The sequence below is a fragment of the Struthio camelus genome, chromosome 3 (assembly GCF_040807025.1).
Source record: "Struthio camelus isolate bStrCam1 chromosome 3, bStrCam1.hap1, whole genome shotgun sequence".
NCBI classification, from domain to species: domain Eukaryota; kingdom Metazoa; phylum Chordata; class Aves; order Struthioniformes; family Struthionidae; genus Struthio; species Struthio camelus.
This window is the reverse complement of record NC_090944.1, coordinates 28,677,308-28,701,119: the sequence shown is the minus strand read 5'-3', so window position 1 is coordinate 28,701,119 and position 23,812 is coordinate 28,677,308. Positions and strand designations below refer to the sequence as shown.

At 37.1% G+C, this 23,812-nt stretch overlaps 1 protein-coding gene across 20 annotated transcripts in view; it reads right to left on the bottom strand.

The window, feature by feature from the left end:
* Positions 1–23,812, bottom strand: part of MYT1L (myelin transcription factor 1 like) — a 331,910-nt gene that overhangs the window by 56,994 nt on the left and 251,104 nt on the right. For 11 of the 20 annotated variants that reach the window (XM_009674012.2, XM_009674011.2, XM_009674007.2 and 8 more), the window contains 8 exons: positions 22,052–22,142; positions 19,672–19,779; positions 16,262–16,473; positions 9,972–10,219; positions 7,003–7,239; positions 5,180–5,301; positions 4,756–4,818; positions 4,196–4,264 (listed from right to left, as the gene is read on the bottom strand). In XM_009674012.2, the coding sequence (XP_009672307.1) occupies positions 4,196–4,264; positions 4,756–4,818; positions 5,180–5,301; positions 7,003–7,239; positions 9,972–10,219; positions 16,262–16,473; positions 19,672–19,779; positions 22,052–22,142 (1,150 nt within the window). The remainder of the gene's footprint in view (positions 1–4,195; positions 4,265–4,755; positions 4,819–5,179; positions 5,302–7,002; positions 7,240–9,971; positions 10,220–16,261; positions 16,474–19,671; positions 19,780–22,051; positions 22,143–23,812) is intronic. The other 9 variants (XM_009674020.2, XM_009674022.2, XM_068937259.1 and 6 more) reach the window with 2 other exon arrangements.

Genomic DNA, 23,812 nt, shown 5'->3' with positions numbered 1-23,812 from the left:
AATAATAATTAATTTTACTTTCTAAAATTAGATTGAAAGTGTTTCAAAATGTTGCCATTTTACAGTGTTTCATAGATTAAACTGCATTTAACTGTTGAATATTTTAATATTGGTAGCTGTCACTGAATGGGCTATTAATTGCTTTCTCATCACAATTAAGTTTATTCACTGGCCTTGTATCGCTAAGTCTTTAAAAAACTAGTTGCCTTTCACAAGCATTATAACCTGAATCTTAACACTGGAAAGGCTTAGCTTCTTGCCAGTTATTAATTTCTTCAGAGACGCTTAACACTGTTGACGTCCTTTTTGCCAGCCCCAGAAACTGGGAGCTAAAGCAAAAGAAATTATTTTGTTATTTGGAGATCATTCACCAGGCTGTATAACTGCTTTGTCCTGCCTATAAACTATATATAAAGACTCTCATGTTTTCATTTGTGCTTTGAATTAAAATTGAGAATCGCACAATCTGCGTGGTAACCCTGAGCAAGGAGCCTCACAGAAGAGAAGTATGTATGGCAAGGAATAGTTGGGCCAACTCTGGAACAACTTAATGTCTTGGAAAGCTGCAACATTATTAATCTGGGGATCTAGGGAATGTGAGCGATGGTATAGAGCCACAGTTACTAAAATGTAATATAGTAAACATAACTATTAAGCTAAGTAAACTTTTCTCTAACCTTTTCAGAGTCTCATGTTATTTTGACTATGACTAGAACATCAACATCGTTTAAAATCTTCAATGTCTGCTATTTTTGATTTTAGTTAAAACGGATTAGTCAGTGTGTTAGCAAAATTCCAGTTAGAAAGCAGCATTATACTTAATTGTGTGTTGCACAATACAGACAAGGAGATTATGGAACAGTAGAATGTGATATAAAGGTTTTATCAGTAAATAATCGATACTTGCTATATGAGCTATGCATGGCAAAGCTGTAAAATTATGAACTCTTCCCAAACTATATAGTCCAGAATATATTCCCTGTAGCATACTGCACTACCAGTTGTTCTTATACCCCATACATTAGAAAAATATTTGCCAGAAATTTACAGAGGTTGAAGTCTTTGCAGATGATTGGAAATAACTACGTGAGGCCTGGAACAAGGAATAAAAGATGAAGAAGAGATGGGAACGGCACAGATTGGAAGAGACAAGACAGAAGGGGTCTCATCTTGGGGTATAGGCAAGGAATGTATATACATTTCTCTCTAAAGCCTGGGACAGGAGCCGAGTTACTGATACTTATACCTCTGTTGTAAGAATATATATATGAACCTGTTGTAAGAATATATATATGAACTACACTAGCAAACTTCCCCACCTCCTTCTGTTACCAGTCCGTGTAAAGCATCGTACCTGTTACTGCTGTTTGTTACTATAGCAGTTCGGGTGACCTACATAATGGATATCAAAGGTTCCCATGGCGCTGGTGGCCTGAGAGAGGCCACTAGGATCCCACATTATGGACTTTCCACTTCTTTTCAGTTTGGTCTTTTTAAAAGCAAGGAAATTGTACCTCAAAACCCCACACGAAAAGATTAACTGATGTAAATGAAGCACTTCACAGCTTAAAAATTCCAAAATCAAAGTTGGTTATGCAGCTTTGGTTTAGCTGCTTTGTGCATATGTGTTATCATTTACATGATCACATCTTTCTCCAATCTTATGCAGAGAACAACAGCGTAAATGAGAACTGTATAGAGAATGCTGTCATCCGCAGGACTTCTACTTCCCTGCCTTCAAATACATACGATAAATGAGAAGATGCTTTATTTCTCTCTCCGTACAATCTTCAGCATGATGGCTAAGATGGAAAGAACAATAAAAATATAAATGTGACGGAGGCAAGAGATGGACTGGTCAGACAAGAAGCTTGAAACAGAGAGCAGTGTAGAAAAAAAGGATAGTGGAGACAGGATAGAGTGAGTGGAACAAGTGGAAGCTGGGAATGAATACAGAGCTTTGGGGAGGAGAACGGAGAGTCCCATTGCTGTTCTGGAACACCGGACTCTATTCTACTTCTTCTATAGAGTTCATCACTTTTCACAAATGGTTGATCACACATTGTTTAGAACTGCCAAATTCTCACAGCTCAGAGAGAATTTAATGGGTATTTGGCTTCGAGCATACACAGTTTTCTATAATGCCAAGAATGCTGACAAATTGAGTCCTAGAAGTCTCAAATGGAGCAATCAAAATTATTTGCTAAGGTTTTCCGTCCTTAAATTTGGATAATACCAATCCTGACTTACTTCAATGTGTAATTGGGGGTGAAAATAAATTAATTCTTTTATAACCAAGATAAACTAATTAGGAAACACTCAGCTGCAATGATAGTGAAAAATACGTGAGTGAAGTAGCAGATACACCCTGAGAGTACAGTTCGAGGAAAGTGCAGTGAATAGCAGACAGGGACACACATGGGATACTGAAGAAAACAGAAAGTAGTCATTAGTTGTTTATGCAGTGATTATTCTCTGCCTTGTGCAACAAATTACTTTGTTATCCTATGGAAAAATATGTGATCAGCAAATGAAGGATTGCCTGGTAATGAAGATACAAAAGAGAACTAATTTAATCTGTTTAAAATTCTGGCATTTCTTACTTTTGAATTCATTTAACATGGTTTTTATGTGTTTAATAGGTATATGTAGACGCTAATATCATTTTAAATATGACTTAATCTTGTTCTCTTTGCTTAGGCAAAAATTGGAATAAGTAGAGAGAATGGCATGAGAAAGGAATTGGAGCTCAAGTTCAACCGATCTTTTTTTCCGTCTAGTTTGAACTAGTTATGCTTGATGGGAGATGCTTGAGAGAGGCAGAGGAGATGGCTAACTCAGGAACGCTTTCCTAATAAAAGTGGAAACTTTGTAAAGGGTTAGAGCAGCAAAGTATATGCTTAAAGTATTATTCATGCTGTCCAGTGTCTTGGCTGTGCTCGGTTATGTAATGATATTTCCTCCAACATCTGCTACTTGACCCCTCCCAACCCCAAATACAGTCCCAACTCTGCGTTTCTCTGGGCTTGTTTGCCCATGTCTCACTCTGCTTATACATATAATTTTCCCCTAAGCAATTTTACATCCCTTCACTTTGCACATCACATAATCTTCTAGTGGTAGACACCAGCAAGATTTGAACTGATAGTTTGTAAAATTATTTTTCATTGGGTGGGAAATCAGTGTGTGTTTCTTACCCATTGTTTACATCTACGGACTAGACTAGCTAAGACTAGAGAGCAATCTAACTTCAGCAGCTTTCTTATGCTTGCTTTCTTCTCTTTCTCATGCTTTTCTGTTCTTTCACCAAGGTATGTAGTGAAACTCAAAGAAATTCTAGTTAAGGGCCTCATGTATGGTAATGACAGAATACTGCTTAGCATGACAACTTAAGCTATCCATTCCTATTTTCCCTACTCAAAATTTCCTTTTGACTTTTGAGCATCTGCCCCAATTAACCATACCGAGCATTAATTCTACCAACTCAAAAATAGCATTATCTCGTAGCACTAACAAATACTATAGTACTTCCACAACTAGAATTTCAATCAAGCATCTGTTGCAGCAAGACAGACTAGAACTAATTCTCACGATCCTCTAACTTCCATTGCTCACAATTGTCACTTCAAAGTACTGAAAGGTAATTGTAAAGAAAGCATGTTAAGTAGGGGAATAGCTAAGTAAACACTAAAAAACATAGTCAAATGAGAAAATGCATTAAGCTAATAACAGTGATACAAACCTGGGGAAAATTATACATGCACTAAGAATAAACAAACTGTTTGCTCTTCCCCCCAATCTAGTTCTGAGGAACTCAATCACTTTGTGCAATCAAAAGTGTTTCATCAGTCTAATCTCATGGAAATTTTTTGTTCCGACTGGCAAACTCAAAGTTTCAGAAAAAAAAATGAGCAGGAATTCAAACATTTAGATGAAAATTTCCAAAATTTCTGATTTTTGTCCATCCCTATCACACAATGAATACACAAAAGAAAATACTACGTCAACAGACTCATCTATAGGCCCAGCCTGTATGGAAATTCGCGTGAGTCTAACGCACATTCCAAGCATGGATCAGCCCCCTCTGCAGCATTTAGCAGCTCCTCAGATAGCATATCTAATTTCTGATGTAACTATACACAGGTTGTGGTCAAATAAATATTTATAAAGAGAATATTTGTTCTGTATATCTTACTTGAGTTCTTGTGAGCTTGTGGCCAGCATACTTCGAATGCTTTTGTCAGCCAAGGGACAGCCAGATAAACTGTAAGACATGGCAGGATATACAAGTAAGTTAATCTTCTTATTAACTGAAGTCTCCCAAACAAACACAACATAAAAATTAAAAAGTAAAAGATTGTAATGCAGAAAAGCGATGGGGCAAGTGCTGTAATACTGAATTTTGTAATATAGTTAACCCTCTGAATATATTTAGATATCAACATTACTTCCAAAATTACATACTGTAAATAGGCTTTTTTGTTTCTCTATGAAGTAGTTAAATGTAACAAAAAAATATTTGTGATTCCTGGGTTAACTACTTAAATGCTTAAGAATACTTTGGAAATTTTAGTAATCTATTTAAAAATAAAAGACGTTTATACAACACACAAATTAGCATGCTTTTAAGATCAACATATATTACTCAAAGGGTTAACACATAGTTCAACGTTTTACTTTGACAGCATTGTTGAGGTAAGCTGAAAACAATAAATTGAAAAGACAGAATCCACCATGAAAAAAATGAAGTCACACCTTCTATGTGAGGCGTAATTACCAGTCACATGACCACTCCCATCACACCCTGGTGTTGGACATCTGCCACCAAACAAAAACAAAAACAGCCAAAATAGTAAGTATGTTTAAAAAAAACTTTTAAAAGTTTCATTGTTTCCAGTTTAGCTGCAATGACTGCAAGGGGTTTTAAGCATCCTAATCGAAAAGCTGCAAAATGAACAGGATTAAATGAAAATGGCGTCTCAATACAATATAGCATCATTAAGAACAAGCAAATACACATTAGCTTATCACTTTACTTAACTGGCAGTTTGAAACATTTATATGCTGCAAATGTTGCATGCTCATACTGCAAGGCGCATATGTATTCGTTTGTTTAAAAAAAGACAGAGAGAGAAAAGGTTAAAAGGAGAAAAATAATTTCACCTCACATTATGCTTACGTTATTAAATCCTTTTTGCTCTCTTTGCATTGAGGGTATTTGGGTTTAGGACTTGGGATTGTAACTTCACCAGGATACCTTCTCTCTTCAAGTGCCTCTTGGAAAGGATCCAAATCTTCTGGCTATGGGCAAATATAGAAGCGTTAGTTTCAGTTAGGTGAGCTACAATTTACACAAGATACTATAAAGCAGAGTCTCCAGGTGCTATTTCTTTTAACTCTTTCTGCTAGAGAAAAATAACGAAATTATTTTATATTCTTTGTCACCCCTTACATCTTTAAATAATACATGGAAACTTAAATTTTGGTTATTTTGTTAGGAAAGAAAAAAGGTAAAACACAGATATTTTCTATCACAGTCACATTATTTTGCTTTAAAAGAATAAATATATTTTCTAAAGTCACCACAAAACAGAAGCACAGGAAAAAAGAGACTAAATATAGTGCCTTACGCATCAAAAGGCCAGCTAAATAACATTTGGTTTAGATCATGTGAAAAATGAAAACGGAACCATGTTAACGTCTACTCACAGCAATACAATCTGTGACAAACCCCAATGGATCCATCTATATAATTTATAGCTATGATAATATTATAATTATTAATTAACTTTACTGAGGCATTCAGAAATTTAGAAGCATCTGTTTCAAAAGTGACTGACTGCATTGATGTGGAGATTCCTGCAGGTGGTGCTATAAGCAACACAGTAGAAATCCCATGCAGAGTTGTGCTTGCTCTAGTAAATATGTTATACTGGATGTATTACCTCACATTTCCTTGATAATGACCGATTTCCTAACTTCAGTGAAATTAATAGCAAAACCATAATTGACACCAAAGCTAGAATGTACTCAGTATATCTACCTAGTGAAAAAGCTACTTTCTTATATGCTTCAAACCTACCAAAAATAGTTTTAATTAAAATAGGCAACAGAGATTGCTACGTAGAAATGATAATTCTAACTTTATAATATAAATCAAGAAAAAAACCCAGAGAATAATCTATAGAACGTTCGGCTTTGTAAACCATAAAGTGAACAAGAGTTGAAACGTGATGAACAAAAGCGACGGCATTAAAAGTTGTCAGCAAACCTTTTCAGTTTTTTGGCTCACGTGCCACACATTCTAAATTTTGCAATGTACAATCAGTTCCGTAACATATTTTATTTATTTGCCTCTCCTGTTTAAAGGGCTCTGCTGTTGTCTTAGAACTACGAATTGGGAAGTAACACTAACGTCTACTTTCCCTTCCTTGTGTTCTTGAAAGAAAGTATTTCATATACAGGCCCTGCACACACACAGTGCAATCAGGAGTGTATAAGCAAACCAGAAGAATGTTAGCTAAAATAGTTAAAAGCTTATATTATATTAAGCTGCTTTTTTTTAGTTGTTTTCTAAGTAATGTACACTTTTAAATATCCTGCACATCATTTATGCTTTTCAAATTCAGGAGAATATCTTGTCTCGAGAGCAGATGACCCCAGTATTGCACAGTCACGACAACTTGCTTATATAGAAGAACATAATCTGGAAATAGTGAAACATCTTTACTGAAGAAAATATTTGTTAACAAGATGATGCTGTTAGAAAACATGATTCACATTCACAGTTCAAATGTTGTCTTATGGAACTTAGTCACTGATCAGATGTGTGCCAACATGATATATTTCTAACAACGAATCAGCAGAGAAAGTCCTCTTTGTAGAAAACCATCATTTTTCATCAGTTATTTATTTTGTTTCCTCTTTCCCTCCAAATTTCAGAAATGCAATGCATTACAAAAGTCAGATTTCAATGAGAACCAAGAGATGAAAAAGACATACATTAATCTCTTTGGACTCATCTTCATCTATCCTACTGGGCTTCATTTTAGTGTAGTCCACTGGCAAGTCCCAGCAGTCACCCTCATTCAGTTGGTAACACCGATTATTCATCACAGCTTGCCTCTGAGGTGACATTGGCTCCAGTGGGGTCAAAATGGTACAACAACCATCTCGCTGCCTCTGCTTGTTCATGCTCAGATCCAAGGTCCCATTTTCATCGACTTCCATATCAGGATTCTGTCAAAATAAGAAAAACATTGTTAATTCAGCCACTGGCAAACTGTTACCTCTCTGTGTTTTTTAATCTGATTGCTTAGCAGAATGTTAAAATGCTTTTCCATTCCTGTATAGATTGTAGGCATTGAGCCCTCTCCCACACATAGCATGCTTCTGTTACACAACATTAATGCTGTTAAAGTAGATTTCTTCATATCTTCCTAAATGGCCAAACTGATGTTCGGGAGAATAGCGGAGAGTGGTCATTGCACCTCCTGCCACCCAGAACACAGGCACAAAATTTGAGATGAAAATGAGAAGAGAAGATTGAGAGGCGATCTCATCAATGTGTACAAGTATCTGAAGGGGGAGTGTCAAGGGGATGAGGCCAGCCTCTTCTCCGCGGTGCCCAGCAACAGGACAAGAGGCAACGGGCAGAAACTGAACCACAGGCAGTTCCATCTGAACCTGAGAAAAAACTTCTTCACTGTGAGGGTGACAGAGCATTGGAACAGGTTGCCCAGAGAGGTGGTGGAGTCTCCTTCGCTGGAGATATTCAAAAGCCGTCTGGACGTGATCCTGGGCAATATGCTCTAGGTGACCCTGCTTGAGCAGGGAGGTTGGACTAGATGATCTCCAGAGGTCCCTTCCAACCTAAACGATTCTGTGATTCTGTGAGAAATCTCTAAAGGTATGTTCCTGTCGTGGTCTTTATGTTCCTGCTTTACTCTGTGACAGGTGAGTATCTCTGAGCTAATACCTGCATAATTCTTCTAGTTTCCAGTCCTGGCACCTGTTTGGGTAATTAGAGTAATAAAACTAGGTAGGATCAAATAATCATTGTTTCTTTGTTCATGTAATATTAACAGTTAATGCTTGAACAGAAAGTGCCAGAGAGTTAAATGGGAAGGTGGGTTACCACACCAAGTCCATTTGAACACCATCCGCCAATGTTATAGGAAGAGGAGACACATTCAGATTTGACAATTCGTTCACCGCAGATGCAATTTATTAACATTGCATGTATCCGTCTTTATAATCAATAAATTTAGGTAAAGGAACAGTTGTGACAATTCCTGCAGTGACTGAGGTATTGTGAAATACAGAGCGAGTGAGTGTGGGGTCTTTTTCTTGCAGAGAAACAGGCAAGGTTTATCTATTTTATTCGGTGGGGGGAAGGAAGATATCTTAAACAAAAGATGAATTTTAAAAAGCACAGGAAAGATACAAGAAAAATGCCATAAAATATCCCTCATCTTTTCAAAAGTGAAACATTTCACAAGAAATGTGATTACAAAACGAGTGTGAATGCTACTGTCTCCTCATGTCTGGCGGCTCTCTCTCCTCTTGAGTAACAACAGAGCTGCAGAAAAACACTGTGAATGCAAATCCTGCTTTCTGAATTATTGCCTTTTGTCATAGCATGTATCAAATTGCTGCCATCTTGATAATTTAATTTCAAAAATACTTATTTCTCTTCTCAGATTCATTCCATCAGTTTCAACATAGGGTGAAACATTAGGAAAGAGGTTCCCTCTGTTTCTGACGTTTAACATTTTCAGCATCCTGTTCCAACTTTTTTTATCCTGTTGATATAGAGTACAACTGCATTTATTTACATGCCCAAAAGAGATTTCCCTCTGCTTAGTATTAAATAAATTAATGTAAAAAGCAGCATTTGAAAACAAAGTTACCAACCATTCTGGACTAAATTATCATCATTACTGATAGCTGCTGCTTCGGGTTTAGTCCGTTATGTATGATCAAGGAGCTTTACACAGTGGGAGGAGGAAAACCTTTGTTTATCTGTAGAAGAACAGAACATGTCTGCCAGCTCAAAAGCTCTTCTATAAGCACAATAAAAATGTTTCCGCTGCACTGCATCTGTCTACTCAGCCATCTAGTGGCCTCCTACAGGTACCACCGTACTGTTTCCTGGTGCACGTTAAACAGGCATTTCTTAACAGCTATCAGAGTTAACATTTAATGTTTATAATGAAGAAAAATCTTCTGGTAAAGCTTTAATTTTTTAATAAATGTTAATAATGCACTGTTTTTCTTACTACATAAAGCTTAACATCAAAATCTTTTATTTGTATCTGTATGGGCATTTCGTTAACACGCTGAGAATCATTCTGTGAACATGCAGAGAACAACAGTGACGCTGCACTACTGTTAATCAACGTGGAAGTCACCTGTGCTGGCGGATTTACCGTTTGCTTCGAATGTATTACGCAGTGACTTTAAAGCTGTGATATCACAGACAGGTAAGAAATTATAACATACAAGTAGCACAGATTTCTTTGTATTCAGATCTTACAACCTTAGGTCCCATATGTGACTTACAAATGAAATTACATCATTAAATCTTAATCCTTTCATAAAATGTATGAATCAGACAGTGTTTAGCAAACATTTCTGCAGTGCAATTAATACCACTTCAGCAACCCAAACACCTTTTAAAATCACAGATCTCACTAGTAAGAGACATATTAAAAAAGAAGGAGCACATGCTATCAGTATCATCAGGCTAAATACCGATCTGGATTTCCCGAGCTACTTGCAAGCAATTTCCATCTTTTTCTTTTTCTTTTGCTACTTTAGCAGACTCACCAGATTTTGTTTGTTTTGAGGGGGAAAAAAAGGGAAAAAAAACGATTAAGCAAGATGTACTATTCTTCTATCTATCAGGGGCACAAATCCAGCGCAGTAAAGAGGAATCTTCATCAACAAACATAATTACTAATTTTTACCCTTGCACAGAGATCCTGAGGCTTAGTGGAGAGGTTCTGAGGCATCTCCCTGCAGCGAGTGGAGAGATTCAGAATAGCAGTAGCAGCCATGTGCGCTGCCTCCATGTCATGAGTATAGTCAAAGCTGCTCTTGCTGCAGGTACTGCTGGCACTGCTGCCTCCACCACAACTCATATTGCTGCTGCTGCTAGGGGCATAACTGCTTGTTGTGCTGCTGGTTGGGCTTGAATTCTTACAGTAACGTTTAGCTGTGGGAAGAAACATGACAAGGATGACTCAAAAGAACTAGCATTCTGCATAAGTGAAGAGAAAAACAAATTGCTGGAGGTGAAATTTATAATGAGCAACAGTAACTGATACAACAGAAAACGCAATAAAAATGATGGCTGTATTTCTTGATTTCTGTCTGTGATTTGTAAATGCTAAATACGTGCATTTCTATGAAAGAACCTCCTGGAAAAATCTGTGTGATGTGAGCATGAATTGTTCTGACAAACAGGCTGGAATTAGAAAACAATAAAAACACAGAGAAACACTGCTTTTACCCCACATACACAGTCAGACAGAAGGTAGGAACTGCTGGGGTCATTCACTTTTATTAATGAGAGGTAACATTAGAATATGGGACCTTACCATATTTACATGAGCAAACTGTTAATTTTAAGGCCTAGACTCCCTGCAGCTAGCAAAGATGAAGCTCACTGTGAGGATAATAGGCTTGGTCTCTGGGCCACAGTGCTAAACACATGTCCTTGAGCACTTCAGACTTCCTAAAATGTTTCTTCTTTCTACATTATGGGCAAAGATTATGACACTGGCCATCAGAAAGGAGAGGAAATGATGGAAGAAGAAAGGTGGTGGTCACGTGGGTTTTAGCATGGGTCTCACAAAGGCAAAAGCAGTGATTTTATAAATGGAAACAAATATAAATGAAACATTCTCATCTTTAATACCATACGCTGAAAAGCTGAAATTCTTCATAAAAACAGTAAGGTCAAAGATACTCATTTTCTTCTCATACTGAAGATAGAGGCACCTAGCTGTATTCTGACTGACAGAAACCAGTAACAGTCACAAAAGAACGAACGCACTGACAAACCTCACTTCCACCTTATTTAAATATAACACTGCATTGTTGCTGTTCCTTGCTGAAATGTTCCTTGTAGCCAACGGTTTTGTAATAATAAAATATAACAAGCCTATTAGCTCACTTAACTCTCCAAACCTCTTCCCAGATAAACTATTTTCAAAGTGTTTCAATAAAATGCAAGAAAGCATCAGCTGGCCTCCTAAATCTAGAAGTTTATGGTTTTTCATGAAAGTCAAGGTCAGAGGATACATACATTCATATTTCAGTGACTGTTTCCCCTCAGGATGGAAATGTATACTGCAGAGATTGCACCATATAGCAAAGTATAACAATAACCAACTAGCATGCTGATTAGAGAGCTATACAAAAAAGGTCAGCACCCTAGTTACAGCTCTTCCTTGATGGGTTTTCTTTAAATGTCATCTTCAGGGGCGTTTGTTTGAGCAGACATACATATAATAATCTGCTCCCATGAACACAGCCCATTTGCGAACCATAGTCTGCTTTGGTAGGCAGACAGGAATCAAAAGGAAAATCTGAAAGTAAAATTCTCTTCTACAGCTTTTGCTATCCTTTTCCTTTCTTTAAAAAATTGAGAACGTAACGGTGTTATTTTTACTGTAAATGAAATAGTATTTCACTTAATTCATAACAGATGGAGTTTTCTCAGGAAAGCTACATAATGCACAGGGTGTGATTATTTTAAGTGAAGTGAATGCTAAACATTCATCACACTGTGTTGTTCTGAACATGTAGTAGCACTACTCTTGCAGCGTATTCACTGATAATGAACCTGTGAACTATTTCTCAAGAGTTTCGTTATTAATATAGAAGTCAGTGGTGGTCATTAAAAATTCAGCATTTATCCATTGCTACTTTGTAATGGTATCCAGACACACAAGAATTTTCCTATACTTAAGGAAGGAAATTGAATATTTCAGCTTCTACTGTGTTAACACAGCAAGTAATGAGTTTTTAACATCAACCCTGTAACACTGAACTTGTCAAATTAGCAGTATCTTTCAAAATTCAGCCAAATAAATAAGACTTAAGTCACTTACAAAAAATGTTAGGCATGTTATAGTAGGTCACAAATAAATATAAAAGACATAACTACATGGGAAATCATATATATATAGACTGTGTGTTACAGAAAGGGAGTGAAAGAGAGAGCAAGCTTAGGATTAACCAGCGGAAACTCAAGCAGGCTCTGATATGGACTCCTCTGTGGCCTTGGTCAAACTACATTATCTTTAGAATTCATTTTCCCTATAAACAGAAAGTTGCTCCTAAAATGCAGTTGTGTTGTGATTCACTTGCATAACACTTTGAAGGTGAAAAGTGCTACACACAAGCTATGCAATTATTAGCTTTTAGTTTACCAATGACTTAAGCAAAACTTACTCAGAGCCACGGTCATTTTAACTTGACCATAACTGAACATTTTAAAATGAATCACATAACTTAGACTGTTCATTTCACACCAGCTTTTCAGGAGAAATATAGATCACCAATTTATAATGAATGAAATCAAGTCCACCTATAACAAAGGGAAGGCTGCCCAGCTCTGTAGCACCAGGTTTTTGGAAGCTCTGAGGGCCACCTATACTTTTTGATTTGCCACTGAAACCGAATGCAGAGAACAACCTTCTCACTATATACTGGACACACATCCAACCAGCCGCATGACCAAGAGGGCTTTCTGATGGGGCCTCCTGGCCTTCCATCAGACATGCCTCAGGGCTGATTTTACAGAACCGCTCAGTCTATAGGCTCCTCTTTGATAAATGGTAGCAGACGAGTGGCAAAGATTCCAGTAACTTAAAAGATCAAACTGAGATAGCTGGAAAGGCTACCCAGGTACCCTCACCCCCAACATTGCCTAGACACTGAATTTGTTATGAAAATTAATTACAATTCCAACACTTTTTCTGATTCACACAATGAGAGATTCATCTCACCCTACTTCAGATATCTGACCTAGTCACTACAGATTTCCTCTATAGTCAATGGAGAAAAATGGGAAATTTCAGGGAATGATCCACCTGGCCAACTTTAAATACCTACTTTAGGAGGAGATGAATTGCATCAGAGAAGTGTCTATCTTTCTCCTTGATGAAAGTGGTGACTAGGTCAGATGTAGGCGTTGACATTGTAACCTGCCCCTACCCTCTTCCCAGTGTTTTGAGGGAAGGAGCTAGTACTATTGGTGGGATGAGAAGAGCTCCCCACAACCACCTGAGCAACTGAAAAGGGTGCTATCTCCTTTGCCTGCTCAGTCCGGCTGTTCTTACCTCTGCTGTTGTAAACCACAAGGCCAAGATGCGACCTACTGTGGAACTGATCTCAAAGGATAAACAAACGCACAAACACAACCAAAACTGATGCCTCAGGAATGTCCTATTCCACAATGTAAGTCTTCCCCTTGCTGTTTACTTTTTATTAAAGCTTACTGGAAGAGACAAGGAAACAATCCAAATTAGCTATTTATGTTTGTCACTCACAGTGGTACACTTATTGAATATCCCTTTCTCTATGATGGAAATACAGTATTAGCTTACAATTAATGAAAGACTCAAACATCAAGTCATTCATTTTTCATATCCTTAGACTATTTGTAAATCTGTTGTCAGCTTACATAATTTGAAAAAATAAACTGCTATTTACTTGCAAGTTCCTGGGCTTCTTTTCAGCTTTTGCAGGATGACTTTTCAGAACTAAATCTGATCTTACATAAATGCATTCACTGACATACGTGATAGGTGCGTGCACTGTACCTCCATGATGGCTTTCATAACAATTATTAATAATTCATTTCACAAACAAATATGAAATCACCTAGAAATACTGTAAAGTCTCTTGAGGAAAGATGGCTCTTTCAAGAGACTCTTCCTGAAATCTCCTTTATCTGTTACTTACAAAAACTGCTAGCAAAATCCTTGCCCCATTGTAAGTCAGTGCCAAAACTTTGACTGATTTCAGTGTCTCCAGGATTTCACTTCACTGCTATATGACTTTAGCTGATTCTCCTGAAGAACTTCAAAACCCCTTCACCAGTTTAAGCCAAACATAACAGGGCAGTTATCAAATATTAAAGATATGAAGAGCCTAAAAGTTTCATGAAAATCACTGGTTGGGTACAAAGAAAAGCTCCAATTAGGTTCCTTACTGAAGGAGAACTTCAGAGTGCATTTAAAGTGTTTTGTCCTGTTTGCTGGCCAATTAGCATGTCTGTCTAGCCAAACAGCACACACCATTTGGAATCAGCTACAGCATGTGCTGTCTCCTGCAGAGCCAGTAGGATGGAACAAATCCATAGGAAATTAGCTTTCATTTGTCAAACAACCTGCTACATCTATAATGGGCATCAGCTGTTCTGGGTACACAAGAACCACACATACTTGCTATACAAGCAACAAGTAGCTGCATCCTTCTTAGGAATGGCAATATTCTATCCCACTGCGGGGTCAGAAGATAATATTTCATGAACCACATGCATCTAGCACCCCTCTCTCTGGCTTAGATTACTGTGCAGTAAAACAGCCTAGTCCCAATATTGTTTCAAAGTAAAGCTCCTATTTAGATCAAAGGAAGATGAGTGTATAAAGACAATTAACTAAATCAGTCTAATTTTTCCTCATTTAAGGTCACCTTTAAATTTCTGCTTAACATTATATGTACTTCCAAATTCTGGTGATTTGGAAAAGATAGCGTAGTTTGTAATCCTTTGCTGAGCTAGGATGTTAAAAGAGATAAATATACACCACTTGCTTAAACAGCAGAAACATGATCCATAGATATACACTTCCACAGGTTCTCTAGCAATACTCTGACTCCTTCCCCTCTGCAAGAGTAGAAAAAGCATATACCATCCACACCACAGTAAATATCTCCTTTACCTTATATTAATGTAAACTTATTAGCTTGCCAAGTGCAATTGGTTATATGCAGTTAGTGCATTATCTTTATAAACGTTCAAGCCCTGATCTGACACATGCAAATAAGACGAGTGTGTGAGAGAAGAAAGAGTTCAAGGAAAAAAAAGCACTTTTACTCAAAAAAATGTGTACAGGAACTGCCTTTCACAACCCTTACGCTTTCTGCTGTAGTGGAAGAACACCCTGTTAATCCTATCAGAAACCAAAATATCCAAAATATCAGAGATACGAAGGCAGAAGCTGTAATAGTTTTCCCTTTCTCCACTTACCTACTTTTGAATGTCACAGTCTGTATTCAGGCAACAGTAAAAATTATTCTATTAGTACATATTTATTTCTGTTTTCCTAAACAAAAATCTGATACCTGCCTGAAATTTTCTATGGCAGTCAGTGAGCAGTATCAAATATTTTAACCAGAAAGCAAAAAACCACTGTTTTACGTACAAAAAAAAAAAAAAAAAAAAAAAGAGAAAGAAAAAAATGAACGTACAGATTTATAATATATATACACATATACATATACATGTTTGTATATATGCATATCCATTTCTATATACGTTCATATTCAATTTGTATTATTCTGATAAATTTTCACTATTCTCAAAGGGTAGAATCCAAATCCTCATTCTTTATCTTGTAGTGTATTTTTTCCCCTAATATAAATCCTCTAGCCCGACAGACACCATCCACTGTTTTTTCCTGAATTGAAGCCACTTTCAGTCAAATCCTAAACATATTACTTATGTGAGGTTTTACAGAAAATTCAGCAGGTATATTTGTGAGGACAAAATGAGCAGAAATGCCTCATTAAGTAGCCGTGATATCTGAAGTGCAACGAGATCCATGTTTCTACTTCTGTATCCCCACAGAGCGAGTGTGTTATCTTTATGAGTTACCTGAACAACTGTACAGAAGCTACAATCCTAATGTGACCCATGAGGCTGGGTGTCCCAGATGGCAACATAATACATTGCTCCTGCACCACAAGGACTAGCTCTGTTATTTAGCTTTTAATGAGGTTTCAATACATCCCAGGAGCTTAATAGCTGGAGATATTCTTTTGCAGCGCAACAATCCTGAAGCAAGCACCGTGTTAAAACAACGCTTTTTAAGAAGGCCTTTAGAAATAACTTACACATGACAGCATTCCTCATAATATTATATGAACATGAAAACATGTCTTATTTGTATGATGTTTACATATACAACAACATGATTAACTGCAAACTTGTCTCTCATGTATAAGAGTGTGCACCTCCTACCATCATATCCTTTGGGGGATATATCCCTGGATTGCACCTTGGGAGCTATGGCTCTCTTGCCATAGGCATGGTTGTCATAACTGTTATATTCAAACGTAGTCTTAGAGTATTTCTCTAGTTCCTTGGCCAAGTTGGAGCGGGGTGTGGTGGTGGGGACATTGTTTCTGTAGCCATACTGAGGGATCTCCAATTGCTTAACAAAGCACATGGGCCTAGAAATTAAAGATATGTAAAGTTTGTTAGATGCAGTTCAGTTTACTGTGTCTGTGCATAATTTATAGTTCAGATTAGAAAATCTTAGTTATTTCTTGTACTCAAGAGACAGCAATATATTACTGCATTTGCTTGGTTTGGTTATTTTCAGCAGACAAACAATATATATTTTCTTGAACAAAGCCTAGAAAAAGATTAATTCTAATATTGCTAAATGTACCCTGTTGCTAAAAGTATTTTAAAATTCTGTTTCAGGGTTTCCCTTCCCCTATATAATTGCATCACATAGCATACATTTTCTCTTTTGGGAGGTGAATTAGAGAGGGGCAAGCAGACTGACAGAAAGAGTTTGGATAAGTACTTTTAAATGTCAAAAATAAAAAATAGCACTGGAAGCTTCACTTAAGTAATGGTGTTTCCTCTAAATTTGTTTCAGCAGCGTTGCATGCTGCTTTCCTGTATGCTTTCCAAAGGAACTAGAGCCGTTTCATCCTTCAATACACAAATTTATTTTCATCTTGAGAAGTACACGGGAGACTTTCATACAATCTCTGCTGACTTTGAGCTGCTGTTGAGCAGCTCCTGCTCACTCTTAAATGCAAGGTTCCGGCAGGAGCTGCAATTCTCGGTATAGATGCACACCATAAGGAAGGGCTTGTAAATGGATACAGAATAAAACTGTATCAGCTAAATTTCTCTTTCCTTTAGGATCAGGGAGGATAGTCAGGAAAAGCCTTGATTAATGTCATTCAGTCCATTAAACAAACTTGTTAAATTTCAGTTAAAGATTTCTTTATTTAACTCCTCCACTGTCCCACTCTCTTCTGCATATGGACCCAGAAGTCATCAGCTCTCAATAAATAAAGAAGGTAAATGAAGGTCAGATCCTACAAACCTATATACGAAAGTGTTTTATCAATGGGTCATAGGGAACAAATGCTATACAGTGATGCATGTCTACCTACTGCGTTTCACAGCAGGTAAAGATGATGAACCGCACACCTGAGGTGCTTCTACTGGAATCAAGGGTTTTTTCTTTTTTCTTTTTTCTTTTTTCCCTATCGCATTTATAACTAGAGGAAATGGAAGAAGCATTCATAGGAACATAAATTCAGTCAAGACCAGAAGAATCATCATGCTGACTGACAAAATACAATGTGATAAATAGTAAGAAATAGTTCTGAATATTATATATTTCTGAAGGAATTCATTTTCAAAGAATTTAGACAGGACATTTATGTAAAGATTGCCCAAGAAATCATATTAGTCATACTATTCTGCTTGATTTATGTATGCTGGTTCCTTTAGAGACTTCTTCCTCACAAAATACAGTAGGCTAATTTATATAATGAGCTGATGAGAATAATATTGTGATCCGATATCAAGATAATTTATATTTAGTTAAAAAAAATGAAATTCAGATCCTGCACATTCAATGCAAATCCAAAATTTCTGTGGAATGGAAGTCCTGTGAATTTGATTTCTTTTTATGTAAGAAATTTTAAATGCAGGTGGGATGGAAACTGGGATGAAGACAAATATTCAAGATTTTCACTTAGAACACCTTTGTCTCCCAATCAGTTGGCTGTAAGCAAATTTTCTTTAAAAAAAAACAAACTGTGAAGTTCCTCATCTTAAATACTTCCATAACTTAAAAGTAGAAGGGAAGCAGGGTCTAAGATGACAGCATTATTTGGGTTGCCTATCAAATCCAAAACACAGGGCAGATTCACAAGCAAAAGTTAAGCTTCCAGCGCAACTATCTAATGAGTTTACCAGCAAAACAGACACTGCTTCTGAGCAGTTGCCTTCTCTGTGCGGCATCTGACTTCACTGACTTCTCTCTAAAGAGTGTAGGTAAAAGCCACTGCATTTTTTATCTGCCTTTTTTCCACCAGTGAGAAACTATGTTATTCCTTCAATTGATGTTTTTTGTTAATTGGTTTTAAAGCACCTATTGCTAAGAAAATTGTCTGGGATGGGATGCTGTATGAAAAATAGTACAACCTGAATTATGGGCAGTTAAGATAAAGGCTATCAAAAACAATCTGAGGAAAGAAAACAAAGTCAATAGACACGACAAAATATCTTTGGCAGATGTGAAACATAATTGTGTCTTCTTAGCAGTATGAACAAACTGTTTTTGAAAAGATCATCAAGATTAGATGAAGTTTTAAGAGAATATTCAAAGAATGATGCTGGTAATATAGCAGAAAACTTTAATTTTAAACTACCCTATCAGATTTTAAATCTAGAGGACAGCCAAATACTAAGAAATCTATGGGATAAGTAGGAAATTCTGGAAACTTAAGCTGCGGCGGTTCCTCCAAATTCTCTGAGGCAGCAGGGAGGGATGTACCCATCCTAGCCCACAGATACCACAGCATCCATGGAGAAATTCTGCAGCTCTTGGGGCATCATCAGCATAAGGCTGGCACAGGTATGCAGAAGTTTAGTTCCTTTACATGCATCTTTCACACTTTAGCTCCCTAGAAATAATATTTTTTCCACCCACATGTCTCAAAAGTAGAGACAATAGTGCAAAAGTGGATTCAGCTTTGGATAAATACAGAATTCTATCTGGTTGGAGAAAAGGGGTATAATTATGTCAGACTGGTTCCACATCCTTCCCATAAAAAAAAATTTAGGACAAATTTTCTCTCTTTCCATCCTTCCTGGCAGTGAGTGAGGGAACAGAGACAAAGAACTAACCCTGACCTCAGTTTGGAATCTAAGGTATACTTGGCATTTTTCAAAGTGTCCTGCCAAAGGTGTACTGCCAGTTTCTTAATTAAAATAGGGCTTCTGGTTTAATTTAAACTGATATTTACTAGTAAAAGCCTGCTGAAAAAACCAAGACTTACCGGTAAATATTAGTTTATTCCCAAAAGATACCAACTTTTTTCACATTGTTCTTAGACTTTGCACTCCAGCAGTCATCTTTACACCAAACAATGCCTAAGACAAAAATGAGCTTTTCAGCTTTACATGTATTTGCCAAAATAATTACCAACCCTCCCCCATGTAAATTGAGTGGGAAATAAACACTGAGAGAATTGGATCCAGAAGCCCTAATTCTAACTGCTCTTTAAAGGAGATATATATGTATATACAATGTATATAAATATAAATTCTCAGATTAGGTGAATGTGTGATGAATTCTGCATAATAATAAGTATTATAGTGATTTCTAATACCTTAAAACCCGATCTGATGCCTGGTTTGATTTTGACACATCACAGTTCTGATGCTTCTCTTGAGCTTTAGCCAGTTTCTCTGCTGCAGCAATAGGACATCCAGAGAGGCTGCAATTACAGAAAGGAAATTTAATTGTCTTGTCCTGCGCAGTTTCACATTATAGCACTGATCCAATTACTCCTTCTCCTCCTTAGCCAGCATCAGGAAGAATCTGAAGGAAAAGAGTTTCCAAAAGCTTTTTGGTCATATATATTTTCTCTAGAATAGACTTCCTTCCTTCTGCTTTCAAAGTTGCATAGTAGATCTTACATCTGCTGTTCTTCTCTGACTGTACATGCGTAGATTATCCACTGATCTTAGCCAGTGAACATACCAGTAGGACAAGAGAATATAAACTGGAATCTACTGTGCAGCTCTGCTAGCAGACATGTGACCCTTATGCATCCACAAATGTTGCCACTGAAATGGTTGCTGAAGATGATCCAATGACAACATCATATAGGCCAAATCAGGTGCTGCTTCATACCTCATTTAGCTCCATTAATTCAATCTTTTTTAAAGGCATACAAATGAGTGCAGAACTTGGCCTTCGGTCTCTAAATCTACATCTCAAATATGTTATGCTTAGTGTTTGTTGATGAATGTCAACCACTAAAGTATGTTCTAAGAGTGGATGGCGTATCATGAAAGAACTTCTGAACTTGAATTTTAATTCAATTAAATTTGCAAATGCTGAACTATTACTGAAGTGACAATAATAAGTATGATTCTTCTGGAAAAGATTTAGAACAGTGGAAAAAAAATATACTGATGCCAGCAGATGGTGCTCTTAGTGAAGCTGTAAAAACCTGTGACCTGACAATGGAGGGGGCCCTTTCCTTGTCACAGTTTATTGTGTGCTTATGTGACCACAGATCTCTCTGTTCTCCACAGGAAAAGAAATTAAAATGAAAGGCAAATCAGTGCATTCCCAGATGTTCCTCTCTCTACAGCAGAAAAAAACCCCACAAACAACAAAAAAAAAAGTGAAGCAGAGCAAAATGCCCCAAAAGCTGCAGAAAGAGGTAAGCACTGACTGCAGACTGCCCTCCCTGGGTACCCACAGAAACCCCACTGTCCTAGTCCTGTGGAGGGGTGAGGGGGCTCTGTGCAGCTTTGCAGTAGCGCCAGGGGCAGCTGCGCTCCACTGACATACTCTTCTTCAGATATCTCAAATATTCTATTAGATATTCAACCACAAGCAAATGCTGCTTCCAGCAGCAGTAATTCCCACTGAGCCTTCCTCAAAGATTTCTGCTGAATCTACTGGCAGCATCACCACAGAGAAGAAAGGGGTGCCACAGCTTATTATAAAGGGATCGATGCCTGCAAGAGTGTTCTGGGAGACATGCTATTAACATGAGGGGCTGTAATAACCCAGAGCTTGGTAAGATTGTACATCCAGTACCTGAGTAGTCCCTTAAGCCTTCATGCTATGAATAACAGTAAAAAAGGAGCTTGATAATAGGAACCTTGCATAGTTCCTTTTGCCCTCTACCCAGATATCCTGGATTTTTTTTAAAGCAATAAAACAAGACCTTACTCTGTTATGGGAAAATCATAACATAGTAAAAATTATAACAATATGTCAATAATTGTGTTACTTATTTGACAGAATTTAACAGACAATGACATCTCTCCTATAAAAATCTATAGAACTAATCCTAGGAACTTATGGAAAAGTTGCAGCTTTCCTTAAACTTCTCTTGTTTGACTAGAACATGGGACATTTCTGCTGTCTCATTTTTAAATTTAATGAGATGTTTTCATCATGTTTCTTAATACGGCAAAATTCTCATTTAATTTTATCTGAATAAGGACTTTGGGGTTGAGACTATGGGTAGCACAAAAGTTAACTCCTATAACATCTGCGCACTTGAAATGCTGTTTTCCACCTCTACAAAATCATTTTTATGAATACAGTGGACTTTTTCATGCACTATGAAATAACCTCTGAAGGGGTGAAGTGTCAGAACAAGAGCTCCACCCTAGTCTGGATGGGCAAACTTATCCTCTTTCCTGAGACATAGTCAGAGGAGTCTGGCTAATACCAAAACAAAAGAAAAAATGCACCCAAAAAACTGAAAGGATGCTTAAAATGTCTTCTGTGGATCAATTCATCCATACGGAAGCAAATATGCATTTGTCCTTCTCATAAAATACACAAAAAAATGTTATTCTTTAAAATGAATAAAGCACACAAAGCACCATCTGTCAGTCTTAAAAACAAAACAACAAAACACACACTCACACTCCCCCCCCTACCAATGGACTGCTAGAAGGGCTGCAGTTCGGAAGCACTGTTCCCTCTAGACTGGAGTCCAGCGATGGCATCCTTACCTTCGGTGGGAATTCCTGTTGCTATTTACGTGGCCCCGGCCTGTGCAGCCTGGTGTAGGACACTTAAGAACATTTTCATGCATGGCAAGAACTTGACAAGGAGAGTAAGAGAAAACAGCAGAGTATGAAAACAAGAAAAAAAATCAAGTCCCAGTATATATGAAACCATTTTAAAACAAAGCAGGATTCATTAACAACCAGCATTCCTCAAAATACACGTGACACAGATAGCCAATAAAGCCTGATGAGGGAAGGAAGTATTGTGACCCTATGCTCTTTTACACAGGGTAACAGTTATGAAAGTTATGGATGTTACAAAACCTACGAACAAATGTGTAAAAGTGAAGCAGAAGACTTCCAACATCTTCTTCATATAAAAACACTGAGCAGTGACCAGCTCAATAGTGAAATGTGAGCTAGCAACAGTTCAATACAAAATTATGGACTAGAAAGATTCTTTCAGGAAAAGTATGCGTTCATAATACATAGTTTTATACACACAGTATCAAACTTGAAAGATAAAAAACAATTCTCAAGTTATACTGGTAGAACACTGAATTACTTGAAATAGACCTCAGCATAATCCTGATCAGAATTTAACACTAACTCATAAGCCAGCCCAATTGAGCTAGGGCTCAGTTCTGCCCACATCCATTATAGATATACTGTTCATATCTTTATGATGAGCAAAACTGGTCCTTTTCTTATCTGCATTCTCTACGGGTGTGAAAATTGTGATAGGTTTTTTTTAAGAGTAAAAATTAAAAATAAGGACTTAAAAATTTGAGGGATAGTGGGAAAAAAGTACGTAAGAAAGAAGTGCTACAAGCTTAAGCAAGTAAATCGATTTGCATCAGCATCCATTGCAAGCTGGATGGAAAATTTACTCCCAAAGCCGCTCAAAGCAGTTCCCTTCTGAATCATAAAGCTCATGCTATTGGGGGCCAAATTATCAAGAGTTTTTGGTAGCTGTAAACAGAAATTAGATTGAAACAATTTATTTTGTATGATGCGACACATATCTGAATCCATGTCTCAGAGCTGGACGCCAGTGCAACACTCTGCTGAAAGAGGCCATCCAGCCCTTGCAAAGTTCTGGTTTTCTCATTGAAGGGCTAGTCTGGAAGCCTGTATTTAGTTCTCACTCAATTAAGCTCTAATAAAATCAGTGAATTCCCTGGCTGAGTAAAGAACTGAATAAAAGCTGTGCAAAGACTTAAGAATTTAACCACGGATACTGATTAGAAGATAACCATCATCATCAGTGTACTAAAACGTGTATAGATGCAAAAGCTTTACTCTGAAATTCCTACTATTCAAAGCTGTTCTTGAAACATGCTTCACAAGGCCAACATCACAGGAAAAAAAAAAAAAAGATGAGCTCACCTTTTTCATTTTAGTAGGTACAAGAGCATGCAAACAGTTTAAAGCTATATTCTTCTTTGATTTCCGAAATCTTCTAAAAAGCTTTTTATTTACCATTTATAAAAATGAGGGAACTTTGCGCAACTGAATAAATATTTGTGCTTCAGAAAATTACTGAGTCTTGCAAAGCAGAGAAATTAATCCATTTGTTCTACTGTATTCAGAGATAAACCAAGACATAGCAAAGTTTCCTAAAGTACTTCCTCGTTACTTTACTTCTGGAAGAAGCCATTCTACTATGAAAGAGGAGACTTTTTACATCTGCCATTCTTGGTGTGCTAATCGACTTCTGCTTTCCTATTCTTCGGAATCTATCTTCCCTTTGGAAACTGGGGA